The sequence below is a fragment of the Engystomops pustulosus genome, chromosome 10, assembly GCF_040894005.1.
Source record: "Engystomops pustulosus chromosome 10, aEngPut4.maternal, whole genome shotgun sequence".
NCBI classification, from domain to species: Eukaryota; Metazoa; Chordata; class Amphibia; order Anura; family Leptodactylidae; genus Engystomops; species Engystomops pustulosus.
Window position 1 is genome coordinate 23340342 of NC_092420.1, and position 15317 is coordinate 23355658.

The 15317-nt window shown below is 42.5% G+C and overlaps 1 protein-coding gene across 5 annotated transcripts in view; it reads right to left on the minus strand.

Moving 5' to 3' along the window:
• CACNA2D3 (calcium voltage-gated channel auxiliary subunit alpha2delta 3) overlaps positions 1–15317 on the minus strand; it is a 597379-nt gene that overhangs the window by 69534 nt on the left and 512528 nt on the right. For all 5 annotated transcript variants that reach the window (XM_072127891.1, XM_072127887.1, XM_072127890.1 and 2 more), the window contains 2 exons: positions 15167–15228; positions 12246–12290 (listed from right to left, as the gene is read on the minus strand). In XM_072127891.1, coding sequence (XP_071983992.1) covers positions 12246–12290; positions 15167–15228 — 107 coding nt within the window. The remainder of the gene's footprint in view (positions 1–12245; positions 12291–15166; positions 15229–15317) is intronic.

The window sequence follows — 15317 nt, forward strand, 5'->3', positions numbered from 1 at the left end:
CCCCACTTGTTACTTACCCTCAACCGCCACCTCTGGTTCGAGGGCACCGGACCACACACACCTTACGGCAAATTCCCTCTCTCCTTTCCCCCACTCCCCGGGACACCACCCAGCGGGAGACCAACAAACACCACTTCTATTCTTAAGGAAACTGACCAGCATGTTTCCCATCACCTGAACTTTCCACCAACTCCAAGGACCTCACACCCTGCCCCTGGCTGCAATGACAAACAGAACCCCCCCCCCCTCCTCCTTACCCCTTCTCCAACCCATCGTCCTAAAGGGAGGGCGGGCCTGACTCTTTCTCCTGCTCCTCACAACTGACTAACGGTGACTTCTTGTGTTGCCTGACAACTCCACCTCCTGACAACTCCCGCTCTAGCTAACCACCCCCCTTAACTACAGTTCCCTCCCAACAGGCCCTGTCATGCCGGCCTCCCCTTCACTGGCTACGGGCCGGCCTGTACTTGATAATTCACCCCCTTGGTGTGAAGTTCAGTTTCCCTGCAGCACTTCCGCAGGTCAGAATGAATATTACACCATGTCCATTCATATCAACGAGTTGCCTGCGTCATATGGAATTCCTAGCCGTACACCAGGAATTGTGCCTGACAAATCTTCTCCTTTGTCTGTAGATAGGAGGGGTCTACATAGGTGTTGTATGGACCCATAATCCCATCTTCCACACTCACAGCACATCCACAATATGTTATAAGTTTGATATGTGTGGATCGTAAAGTGAACCTGTCACCGGGAATGTCATTTTTAGCTAGTGACAGGTTCTGATAGTGTATACTATACTGATTTCATAAATGACATTTACTGAATACTGCAACTACTTTATAAAACTTTATTCCACATTACCTGGCTCCCTGCCAGCAGTGTGTGGTGAGTCTGGGGGAGATTCAGCTGGAGCAGCCTATGTCTGCCTGTGTCAGTCTCCTCTCCTCCACACTCATGCAGCTCCCTCCTCCCTTAGCTTCCTGTCATGTGCAGGCAGGGGAGTTAGGGGGATGGTGTGGAGGAGAGGAAGAATTTATGAGGAGACACATGCACACACAGGCTCCAGATGCCCCTTACCTTTTGGGACTCACTAAATACTGCTGGTAGGGAACCAGGTAATGTGAAATAAACTTTTATAAAGAAGTCTTCAGAATGATAACAAATACATTTTTAAAATCAGCATAGCACTGTATATTGGAACATTTCACTAGATAAAAATGTCATACTTGGTGACAGGTTCCATTTAACTCTTAAGAGAAGGGTGTTACCATAAGCCCCATGAGTAATTTCTGTGAAGTTGTGGTTTCTACAGAATTGAATAGATAGGTCTGGTGTATAAGGTAGATGTATAAGAATTACAAAAACTAATTCCAAAACCAAAGAGTCCCTAAAACCCCGCAGCCATGTGACCTCCTCACTTGTGATGGGGAACATGCTGCGAGTGACCTGATTCAGCAGATGCGCGCGAGACTGGAGGAAACTCTTCCGCTTTAATCACTGATATAATAGTTTTCCATAGGTTATCCAGAATGTTTCCAATTTGGCTGTTTGGAAAAAGCATTTCCTGTCTGTCGGTTATAATTGTATTAAAATATTTGGGACCGAGTCCTGGAAGATAACGTGTAATTATAGGATGGGACCATTTTGGAAAATTTATCTCGTTTACTGAAATTATAATATTCTCAAGTTGACTTTTTGTATTTGAAATTTTTTAAAAGTTTAACATGTTTCCTTTTTACTGAGAGCGGACTGGATTCTGAGAAAAAATAAAGTAAAAAATATATATGGTATGTACAACCTTTATAATAATGTTAATTATTACCATTCTAATTCTACCATGGATACCATAGGATACTATAAGGATCTCTCTGCACCTAAACTGCAGGATGTCCTGATACTGCCCCTGGAGGGTAATTTGATTTTTTCTATCTCTTTAGCGTACATTCAATAATTTACAGAATCATTTCCCTGCACACTGATATCCAAGACAACTCAAGGGCAGGTCTATCATGCGAATGGATGCTATGCACGGGCCAGGACCGGGATAATACACGCAGTGATGTCACAGTATAGAGATAATACACACAGTGATGTCACAGTACAGGGATAATACACACAGTGATGTCACAGTATAGAGATAATACACACAGTGATGTCACAGTACAGGGATAATACACACAGTGATGTCACAGTACAGGGATAGTACACACAGTGATGTCACAGTACAGGGATAATACACACAGTGATGTCACAGTACAGGGATAATACACACAGTGATGTCACAGTACAGGGATAATACACACAGTGATGTCACAGTACAGGGATAATACACACAGCGATGTCACAGTACAGGGATAATACACACAGTGATGTCACAGTACAGGGATAATACACATAGTGATGTCACTTTACAGGAATAATACACACAGTGATGTCACAGTACAGGGATAATACACACAGTGATGTCACAGTACAGGGATAATACACACAGTGATGTCACAGTACAGGGATGATACACACAGTGATGTCACAGTACAGGAAAATACACACAGTGATGTCACAGTACAGGGATAATACACAGTGATGTCACAGTACATGAATAATACACACAGTGATGTCTAAGTACAGGGATAATACACACAGTGATGTCACAGTACAGGAAAATACACACAGTGATGTCACAGTACAGGGATAATACACTCAGTGATGTCACAGTACAGGGATAATACACACAGTGATGTCACAGTACAGGGATAATACACACAGTGATGTCACAGTACAGAGATAATACACTCAGTGATGTCACAGTACAGGGATAATACACACAGTGATGTCACAGTACAGGGATAATACACTCAGTGATGTCACAGTACAGGGATAATACACACAGTGATGTCACAGTACAGGGATAATACACACAGTGATGTCTAAGTACAGGAATGATACACTCAGTGATATAACAATACACGGATAAAACACATAGGGGCAGATTTACTTACCCGGTCCTTTCGCCATCCAGCGGCGCCTTCTCTGCGGTAGATTCGGGTCCGGCCGGGATTTATTAAGGCAGTTCCTCCAACGTCCACCAGGTGGCGCTGCTGCGCTGAAGTTCCCCGGAATGCACTTAAGTTCACCAGCGTATTCCTAGTGAAGGTAAGTGCAAGCTCCGCGACACGCCCCCTGATTTCCGTCGCGTGCATGCCAGCGCCTATTGAATCGCAGCACAGTGCATTGTAGTCTGACACAGGCATCAGCAAATGGAACACATTTACTATAAGTGAAATATTAGACTTTCAATAGTCTAACACCATCTATTATAACTTTACTCCTTCTATGCATCGGCTTAGATTATGTCACATAATGAGAACGATATTGGGCTTAAACAGGGATACAATGCAGAAGGTGACATTCCTTTTGCAGTCCATAGTCATGACTGGCGGCACATTCACACTCAGGACATGGTGCCTAAGGTCAGGCAGGAAGGAGCATCACAATGTCCCAGCGTTCTCCAATGTAGATGGAACAAGACCTTGATAGGAAACTTTGCAGAGTCCTGTAGGACGCAGAGATTTAGCAGCCCCCTCCTCCACCCTCCGAGGACCCTCACAGTGTATTAATGAGAACATTGTGCGGTAGCAGGGGAGTGGGTAATATTTTTCATTTGCTCAGTGAATGAGAGGGGTGGCAGAGGTTTATGGGGGGAAGGAGTCCCCCAGGCCCCTTAAAGTCTTTCAAACTGTGGATTTAATTGGATGTTGGAGTGAAGGCTCTTGCTGTTGGATGGAGGGAGCGGGAGAAGTGTAATGGAGGAGGCCAGCCAGAAGCCGTCCCCCCGCTACTTCCACCACTTCAGAGCTGGGGTGTCTGTGCAATTAAAGGCAAATGAATGGCTAGCTGGAGGCGGCTCCTGGCAGACATCCTGCCAATAAATAGTTACCTTCTACTGCGCCCCCTCTGTTCTTCTGGCTGATGCCTACACTTTCATGGTTTGTCTGCCAGCGCTAGGATTTATATCAGAGTTATGTATCAACATAAATTCAACGCCATGTTCTGTCAGACAATACAAATTTAAAGGGATTGGTCACTCTCCACAAAATTTATTGTTGGAAACTGTCAATGGATCAAGCATCTAAACTTAGCCAACAGGGCCCCCAAATGGATAGAATAGTATATTCTATATATAGTAGTGCATGGCAGTATTATTTACTCATAAATTACATGATATTATATGGAAACTATGGAGGTTATTTATCATAAGCCGGTGCTCGTGCACGGGCGTATGACAGCCCCTGCCACCAATAAGGCCCAACCGGATACATCAAGAGGGTTCAGCGGTTTCCTGCGCAGCTTTTTTCTCTACGCCAGGCCCTATGTGAAAAGTCACCGGCTGCAGACTCACTTCCCACCAGCTAGGCCCACCTCCCGGCCGGCTGCGCCCCTCCATGCACCCCTAGCAGAGAGGAAGTGGATTGGGGTTAATAATCGAAAGTGCTAGCAATAAGTCTGTGTTTGTGATTATTTCAGGGCTTTTACGCCAGTGTCTAGCCCAGAAAAATAAACTCAGTACTCACCTCACATATTTTCTCTCCGGGTTCTTGTGCCGGAGCACTGATAGAGATGGGTCCATGCGCTCTACCCATGCTCACACAATCGTGCAGTGGTGTCACCAACTATTGACATCATAGTGTGTCCATAGTGAGTGCATCAACCCATCTCTACCCGCTCTGCTACACCGGAAGCATGGAGAGAAGAGGAGCATAGGGAAGCGCCAGTAAGTACTAAGCTAATTTTTCTTTTAGAAAACAAAAGGGTGCTGCAGAGCCTTTAATAAGTGGGGGGAGGCTGCAGGGCATTTAAGGACTGGAGGGAAGCTGCAGGGCATTGAATGAGTGGCGGGAGGCTGCAGGGCATTGAATGAGTCGAGGGAGTCTGCAGGGCATTAAATGAGTAGGGGTGGCTGCAGGGCATTGAATGATTGGAGGAAGGCTGCAGGGCATTGAATGAGTAGGGGTGGCTGCAGGGCATTGAATGAGTAGGGGAGGCTGCAGGGCATTAAATGAGTAGGGGAGGATGCAGGGCATTGAATGAGCGGGGGCAGACTGCAGGGCATTGAATGAGTGGGGGAAGGCTGCAGGGCATTGAATGAGTGGGGGAGGCTGCAGGGCATTGAATGAGCGGGGGCAGACTGCAGGGCATTGAATGAGTGGGGGAAGGATGCAGGGCATTGAATGAGTGGGGGGAGGCTGCAGGGCATTGAATGAGTGGGGGAGGCTGCAGGGCATTGAATGAGTGGGGGGAGGCTGCAGGGCATTAAATGAACGGGGGGAGGCTGCAGGGCATTGAATAGTGGGGGAAGCTGCAGGGCATGTAATGAGTAGGGGGAGGCTGCAGGGCATTAAATGCATGAGGGGAAGGCTGTAAAGCCTTTAATTAGTGGGGTGAGGCTGCAGGGCATTGAATGAGTGGGGGGAAGCTGCAGGGCATGTAATGAGTGGGGGAGGCTGCAGGGCATGTAATGAGTGGGGTGAGGCTGCAGGGCATTAAATGCGTGGGGGGAGGCATGCCAAGCCTTTAATTAGTGGGGGGAGGCTGCAGAGCCTTTAATTAGTGGGGGGAGGCTTCAGGGCATTGAATGAGTGGGGGGAAGCTGCAGAGCATTGAATGAGTTGTGATATTAAATTGAGTATTTTTGTAATACGCCATATTATGTGTGTACTATAAGGCGGTAGTAAATGGCTGTCTAATTGTGATATAATATTTGTACTTTAGTGTTCCTGAAATACATATCATTGATCTAAATCAAGGGATGTACTTGGAACAAAGATTCAGTTTTGAAAGGTCCGAAAGAATTTCTAAAAGTTGAGATCTCCACTTGACCTTGCGATTCATTTGCAGTGTACCAGATAAAAACTGAAAACTTCTACTTCTAGAACTTTCACTATTCAGGCAGTATGTGTATAATTAGACTATGTGGAAATTATTAGTGAAACAAAGATTTTTTTTTCTTTTAAATCATAAAAATTTGTAATTTTTATATTTAAATTAAGCCAAGTAAATTTTTGCTGTTCTTGTAATAAAGAAAATATGGCACAAAATGTTAGTTAAGTGCTTTTCTGAGCATAGAAAAGGCCTAAATTCTGTACGGTCCATTAAATTTTATTTTGTTGTGAACTAGGATTGAAAGTGTTGGATGGATAATACTCGTGTGCATTAGAGGTGTTTATGATACATAATGGATAGAAGAAAACTTAGAACGCCAGTCATGGCAAGCGGAAAATAACCTCAGGATGTTGTACTGGCAGAGACATACAGTAGAGCGAGAGGAACAGGACTGAAAGTAAAGTAACTATCTATCTAATCCAAAAATGAATCAGCACTCCAAGTCCAACAAGAATAAGAGTGAGCTGGAGTTTATTCCAAAACCAGCGATGTTCCGGTGTGTTACCACCTTTCAAATTCCACTTCACTTTTAATCTTGTTGGACTTGGGGTGCTGATTCATTTTTGGATTTGATGTATACATGAGTTAGACTCTGAAGCCTTTGTTACCCCCCTTGGAGGGGCCATATTGGATACTGTGCTGCTGTGGACCTATCTATCTATCTATCTATCTATCTCATTTCTATCTATCTATCTATCTCTCTATCTATCTATCTATCTATCTCCCTCTATCTAATAAAGGAAAATCCAAAGCAGCACAGCAAATGAGCAGTGAGTGCACAGCCGTAGGTTCTGTCGCGTGGACCGTTATATAAAAATCCAAAAATAGGCAGCACTCCAAGGTAATTCAAAGTTCAAAGGTGAAGTTTATTCCAATGCGACGTTTCGGTGGTGGCACCCACTTTTCTCAAGATGCTTGGGAAAGGTGGGTGCCAGCACCGAAACATCGCATTGGAATAAACTTCACCTTTGAACTTTGAATTACCTTGGAGTGCTGCATTATTTTGGATTTCTATCTAACTATCTATCTATCTATCTATCTATCTATCTATCTATCTATCTCTATCCAGCCAGCTTCGTTCCATTCTGTCTGCCATTCTAATTTGGCTATATCTAGCTATGTAACCAATATCATTTCTATCTATCTATCTATCTATCTATCTATCTATCTATCTATCTCATATCTATCTATCTCATATCTATCTATCTATCTTATATCTATCTATCTCATATCTATCTATCTATCTATCTATCTATCTCATATCTATTTATCATCTAACTATCTATCATCTAACTATCTATCTATCTATCTATTTCATATATATCTATCTCATATCTATCATCTAACTATCTATCTCTCTACAGTTATCTATATGGGCTACATTTATCACTTTTGTGCGCCTAAGTGTAGTAGTTGCGCCTAAATTCTGGCGCACTGTTTTGCCAGAATTATCACAAGCTACAACCATCTGTGATAAGTTCAGTTTATGCCTCTTATTAATCACTTTACTTTAAAACAGTTTAGGCGCAATTTTGGCGCAGTTTCGGCGCAATGTTAGATTCGGGCACTTACATGTGATCCTGCTACAAGCTCCTCTCTGCTTCTCCCACAGCCCAGAATGAAGATAACACTCACAGCAGCACCCAGGTGTGTGACACCCTGCACCCAGTGACCTCGTCAGCAGCACCCAGGTATGTGACACCCAGCACCGAATGATCTCCTTAGCAGCACCCAGGTGTGTGACACCCTGCACCCAGTGACCTCCTCAGCAGGGGCTTCTCCTGGAGGAGATCCCCCAGTGCTGGTCTCCTGCTGGTGTCTGAGGGGGATTCTGCGCAGAATTACATGGGGGACACTTGTATGTCGTATCTGCAACATTCTGCAAACTTCTGCAAAGTTCTTAGCTCTCTTGCTTTGAGCTCAGCGTTTTGCAGAATGTTTTGTAAATAGAAGGTGATGAACTGTAAATAGAGTCTGCAGCTCCTGTCTGCAGAGTAACTAATGTATCTATTATATGTACTAGTGTCTGGCTGAGCTTTGCTGCTAGAAATGAGCTGTTCTGCAAAGGGGCTCAGTGCTTTCTTCTCAGTTAAAGCCACCTTCGGGCTGGAGTGTTTTTGCGCCCGTTTTGCGCCTAAATGAAAACATTGCAAGTGATTAATATCATTAGGCGCAGCAAAACATCTGGATTGGTAAGATAGATGAGGGAAAGCTGCTTATTTTTGCTGCGCGGCTAGTTTGGCGCTTAATCGCAAAAATGGCGCAAAAACGGTGCGCCTGAATGAAAAGGCGCAAAAACAACAGAAAAAACGAGTGATACATGTGGCCCTATGTCTTCTTTTTTTCTATTTATGAAGGACTTTAAGGACTGCCACCATATATAGCACAGTTGATTTTCCGCTGTGCGTGCTGCTTGATCCTAGCGTTTTCTAAAAAACTATCTTTTGTATAAAATATGCTGGAAAATAATATAGAACTATGGATAATACCTAACAATGCCGTGGATTAGTAGTCAAATATTTCCCAAATATTTTGGCCTAATAGTGGCATAGTAGAAAGCTTTGTGCTATGCACCAGCTGGAACAGCAGCTCCTGATATCTGATAAAAGTGACCCCACTTTGTCACCAAATCTGAATCAGAATCAGTGCAGGTAGCATTATCACCAGATTAATACTGACAAATAGGGATTAAAGTGAAGGATATAATTACACATGATCAAAACTAGATGACAAACGAAAGACAGAAGAAACCATTAGGACAGCTGGAGCTGCTATGTAACGGGATACCCCGCTCATACTGGGGCTGATAACAGAACAGAGGACGTATAGTACACACCTGTAATGTCACCTCCATTGTAATAGCCTCGTGACGTGACCTGTCAATGGCTCTGTAATGCCCCAGCAGCTAATTGTTGTATTGATTAGGTAAAAGCATAAATGGTCACGTCCATCTCTCAGCAATACGTTGATGTAGAGGACGGGTGGTATCTGTAATGTCCGGGACTTCTGGGGGCAGTCCGATTATTGCCCCGTTCCATTTTTGAGAGCAATGTTGAAGACTAATGGTTGTGGAGACATCCTACAGGGTCTGTATACTCTACCACATGATATATCCTTATAACGTCGAAGAATTCCAAAATAAGGGGTCTCGGAATTTTGAAGGGTCGTAATATTCTTATTATCTGTAGGTTTTTTTATTATGCAATAATTTGCACCTAATTTACTTGATCAATGCTCATTCAGCCAACAGCTATCCCTGACTTCACTTCCCATATATATAGATGTGTAACTAAGCCATCAATGGAGAGAGGGGGATGAGCTTCCGGCACACACCACAAGTGGACCACCTTCTTATGAGTGGATTGGGAATGATGACATCCATGTGCCGGATTCTTCTTTCTCTAAAATCTGTACTGGAGGAAAGTTCTGGAGGCCTCCATAATCATTAGATGGTTGGACGGTCCCACCGAAATCGTCAGCTTTCACTAAAGCTTACATTCACAAAATATACCATATATACTCGAGTATAAGCCTAGTTTTTCAGCACAAAAAATTGTGCTGAAAACCCAAACTCGGCTTATACTTGAGTAAAAAAAAACATAGGCTTTACCTGGTTTTTGTGGTAAAATTAGGGGCCTCGGCTTATACTTGGGTCGACTTATACTCAAGTATATATACGGTAATTGCCCATTTAGAAAATTACCTCTCCCCATATTTATATATCGATGCAAAAATGAGTTAAATATAGGGTTACAGGTGGCTTTTGGTAGTTCACAAGTTGGATTACAAATGTTACAGAAAAACTTGATGGCCTGTCTGCAAGGTGGAGTGGTCTATGGGAGCTATGCCTGAGGTTACAGAGACCACAGAGCTAAGTGCTTACAGGTCCATCCTCTCTGGTTACGTGATGATAATCCTGCTGATAGGCTATACATTCATCATCCTGGAAAACGTATTTAAGCCTAGGATCACATCTGCTTTAGAGGGTCTTTTTTCTTCTAGGCAAAAAAGAGCCCAAAGAGACCCGTTATAGTCAATAGGATTGTTTGGAATAGTGGATGTCCATAATTTTGTTCTTCCTTTCCTTCCTAAATAGAGCAGTGGATAGAGGGAATGGAGGTGTGGACATAGCCCTACTCGTTCCAAGTTAATGGAGTCAAACTAGACTAAGGGTCCACCAGATAAAATGGTTTTGGGTCCTCCATCCACACCTAGGAAATAGACTGTGCTAGTCTCAAAATTGTCTTTTCTTCAAGCCACCAAGGGTTAAAGACTGGGCTAGAGCCTGGGCCCACAGGAGGATCCTCCGATCCTCTAGTGGGCCAGTCCAGCAGAACAGGTCAAGTTAAACTATGCCTTTACAAGTCATCTGTAGAATCTGGTACAGGGTATAGCATATTTATATGGAAACAAATCTGGAGAGATGCTGTTGTTTATTTGGGGATGTTTACAGCTATTTGGAGAATAATAGATTGAAGGTTATTCCCTCGCAAACACAATCCATCCAAAGGAGAGTCACAGAGTTAAGTAAAAAGCATTAATGTGTCTAAAGTGAATACAATCTTTCCAATCTGCTCATTAGATGACATCAAAGGGATGGAGTAGTTCTGTACGGGGTTATTTTACTAGCAGTCAACTATTTGCTTTGTAATCCTGGATGCAATAATTAAGGACAGATGCTTCACTTGCTGCATTCTTCAAGCTCCTTGGGGCCAATGGATCAGGAGTTGTGCAACATTGTCACTGCCTCACAAATCACTCGTATAGGAGTCAGGCAGTACATCATGCAATGCTAGACCCCCCCCCCCCCACCCCCCCGTCATTTCCAAAATGAAAAATATAGATTGGAGGTTTGAGACACTAAACTGTATATACAGCTGTAAATCCACTGTAATATTGACCCTTTCCAAGAAAGAAGTTATCTCGTCCCCTATCGACATCCGCTTTTCTGTCTTCCTCTGTAACCTATAGAGCAGATGAGGGTGGAAGCAGAACCATCTATTGTCTTCCATCTGCACCAGGATGTTATAGCTCAGCTTCTAGTGAAGAGCAGCCACTGGAGTCTGCAGTTATCTGGTGCAGCCGCTAAGGACAGAGCCCTTCACTTCTAGATCCATCTACTGCATAGAATCTGATGCCCTAAGGTATGATTGGGGTGGGGTCTGGGTGTCACTCCCCACCCCTAATAGTCATCAGTACGAAAATAAGTGGATGACCAAGAAATCATTTTAAGAGTTAACTTAAAGAGATTCAGTCACATTGGAAATGCAATAATTGGCAAGTAGCATGTAATAGAGCAGGAGGAGCTGATCAGATTGTACATAGTGTCCTATCTGCAGGCAGCATGTTAAAGTAGGAGGGACAAAGCAGTCCTCATATAGTGTCCTATCTGCAGGCAGTATATTATAGAGTAGGAGGGCCTGAGAAGATTGTACACTGTGTCATTTCTGCAGGAAGAATGTTATAGAGCAGGAGGAGAAGAGCGGATTGTACATAGTGTCCTATCTGCAGACAGAATGTTGTAGAGCAGGAGGAGCTGAGCAGATTGTACATAGTGTCCTATCTGCAGACAGAATGTTGTAGAGCAGGAGGAGTTGAACACATTGTACATTGTGATTTATCTTTATGGAGCATATTATGTCTGCAGACAGCATGTTATAGAGCAATAGGAGCTGAGTGGATTGTGCATAGTGGTCTATCTGTATGCAGTATTTAAAGGAGCACGAGGAACTTAGCAGATTGGACAGAGCGGTCTATCTGCAGGCAGCATGTAGTAGAGCAGGAGGATCTGAGCAGGGTGTACATAGTGTCCTGTCTACAGGCAACATGTTATAGAGCAGGAGAAGCTGAACAGATTGTGTACGTAGTGTCCTATGCAGTAAACGGGTTATAGAGTAGGAGGGACTGAGAAGTCCTCATGTAGCATCCTTACTGCAGGCAGCATGTTATAGAGCAGGAGGAGCTGAGCAGATACTATGTAGTGTTCTATCTGCAGGCAGCATGTTATAGAGCAGGAGGTGCTGAGCAGAGAGTATGTAGTGTCCTATCTACAGGCAGCATATTATAGTATAGTATGATAAGCTGATAATTAGCATCCTATCAAATAGGTTATAGAGCAGAAGGGGCTTAGCAGTCTTCAAGTAGTGTCCTATCTGCAGGCAGTGTGTTATAGAGAAGGAAGAGCTGAGAAGATTGTATAATAGTGTCCTATCTACAGGCTGCAGAAAATCTCATTGCACAATATAAATTAAGAAATACTTTTTATACTCCTATGTGACGACATCAGAAGATACTGTACTCACATCATCATCACAAGTCCGTGAACACTTCCCGTCCAGAGAGGCGCACTGAAATGACAATAGCATAGGATCATCTACTGTATTGTTATCATTGTACAGATCATAAAATACAAGGAAATGTTATCCTTGACAATAAGATGAAACCCCTTCAGCCATAATCCATATAAGAGGACCAAGATCTCTGATCTTTCATACATATTCATGGACCTGAGAGTGACCATGGATCCATAAAGGACTAGATAGGTGACTGGTCATGGTCAATTTTCTGTAGGTGGTCTGGTACTGTAGGACCTCCACATAGTTTCGGCCAAGTCCGATTATTGTAGTATAGTCTATCTTCCATTTAATATTCCCCAGACTAGCCAGACCCCTTCAATGTTTAAGCGAGATCACAGATGCTTGGAATCCACCCACATCTCAAAATATCTGCTTGAGAGATGCTATGAATATTAGTTATAACATTGTGGACTTTTTGGCTTCCGATAATGTAACCTCCTCAGTTCCTTCCCTTCAATAAACAAATAAACAGTGACGAGAAGTTGACCAGATACTCATGAATATGAAAATGGGTTCAGCTTTAAATACATAGCGAGGCGTCTTGTTTACGAAACTATTTTTCTGGATTTTGACCCTTCAAACAAATACATGGAGCAGAAGATGAGGCGCCCGGCCATGTATAGTCTCAGAAGACAATGCTGGGAACATAAGCACAGAACTACATGTTCAGCATAAACTTCACAAAATTCCTTACTGTGTTGTCTGGGATATTTCGAGGGAATGTTCAAGATGTTTTGGCTAAACCAACCAACGACCAACCAACCAGTAATGAAGATTGGTTGATCCAAAATACTTCGTATTTGGTTCCTTGAATCCGTAACAAGGCAAATAGTTGTAAGGTAATTGGACCCAACTTCTTGTGAAGCCCCTTAACTTTCATTCAGTACATCTCCCACTACTGATGTGCTACCACTACGGATGAGGGTTCATCTTGGTCTTTCTTTGGTTGACTGTAGTATTATTAATCCCATCTAAATCTGTGATTAATCTCTGGCTTCAGAGGTTTAAAGCACACGACTGCTGCAGCCAGTAGTCAAGTCCAGGTTTACAGCTCTTGTAAGTGCTCTTTGCAGTTCTTTCAGCCTGAAGAGCTTTCTGCTCTTTGCAATTAACTGTTCAACAGCCCCTCCCCTCTGCTCTGAGTGACTGCAGCAAGTATCCAAGCAAAATCCTGGTACAGATCCTACTTTTAGAAGAGGAGAGGGGCTGTAGAGCAGCACAGAACAGAGAGCAGAAAGCTCTTCAGGCTAATAGACCCGCCCAGAGCCGTTGCAAGTGCTGCAGGGCTGGATTATAACTGCACTTTTCATAGTCCTGCTTCTACCTAGCACTGACTTAAGATTTATATATTCAAAACGGCTTAAATATGTCCTTTAACTAGTGGTCAGATAAATACTGCTAACGTACCAAACATATTGACAGATAAACATTTGATTGGATTGTGCATCAGAGGGAGATTAGGGGGTAATCTGTTTACTGACTTGTACTAAACTATGTGATCATTTGTTATACTGAGCTCTATTTGTTTCCCCCAGGTAAATGATTTGACCGATCGTTTAGATCCCACAGCATTCACTGTAAGAATCAGTCTGGGATGATCAAGTAGTACGGCACAAATGGGTCAACGTCTAGGTTTCCATATTCACCCAGTATACAATGTATTATTGATTTCTCCATAAGAAAGAAAAACAACTATATAAGACAAAGCTTGTTGTTTAACTTTCATTTCGGAATTTCCTTTTGGTGCAAAGACCTGTTTCTGTCTTTTCAAGATCATCATCACAGAACAGGGTTAAACAGATTCGTCCGCTTTACTGAAAAATAGACTCAATAGTACAATACCCCCTCACGTGGATTGTCTTCTTACATTAATGTTTCAATCCCATTCAATTTATAGGGATTTCATTCTTGCTTCTGTGACTATTGAGGCCAGTGATTGGCTCCAGCGATCCCTGGATTCTTCCCAAGAGAGAGAAAGAGTAAGCAGGGGGACTGGGAAGCTGTAGTATTTTTCTTTTTACTAGTCTCCCCCTGTCCCAATCTCACCAGAGGTTTTCTATTAAATACAGACGGTCCCCTACTTACCTGACACCTGACTTACATACGACCCCTAGTTACAAACGGACCTCTGGATGTTGGCAATTTACTGTACTTTAGCCTTAGGCTACAATAATCAGCTGTAACAGTTATCACATGTGTCTACAATGAAGATTTATTGTTAATCCTGGTTCTAATGACAATCCAACTTTTTTAAAATCCAATTGTCACAGAGACCAAAAAAAAAATTGTCTGGGGTTACAATGATAAAGTATACAGTTCCGACTTACATACAAATTCAACTTAAGAACAAACCTACAGACCCTATCTTGTATGTAACCCGGGGACTGCCTGTAACTTGGTTCATAAAGATATAGGTTCAGACCACCCCTTTAATCGCATTTTTTCAGGTATGTAATTTTTTGTATTTTGTTCACTTTTTTACATTTCTTTGTACAAAAATTGTAAGCCTTTTATATTGCTCCAGTTTGCACAATTTACTTTTAAGTTTTCATAAAGTCCGAAACAATATTTGTTTCTATTTTTCTATTGTTTCTTACTTGCTTCTATGATCATCGAAAATGTAGCCCAATTTTTAGAAGAGGTGTGACTCTAATGGGTCTTAATACGGTCTAAATTATTTGCTTCCAAATTTGATTTCAATATTTACTAGTATTATTATTGATAATATCAGCACAAGAAGAAAGGAGCATTCCAAAGAAGGAAGAAAACCGGCCAGTACAAATATATAGTAACATAAATAATATAACACAGTAACATATATATGCAAAATATTACATTCAGTAGAACAATAGGTGACTTTTCCTTACCTGTCGGCTGGCAATTGAGAATTTTCTTTGGAAAAACTCAAGCTTCATTTGTATACCGACAGCTGGAAGAAATATAAAGATTCACTTTAGAAAAATTAGGAGAGAGCGAAAAAATGACAGAAGAATATATGCGGCTGGGTCATTGATGCAG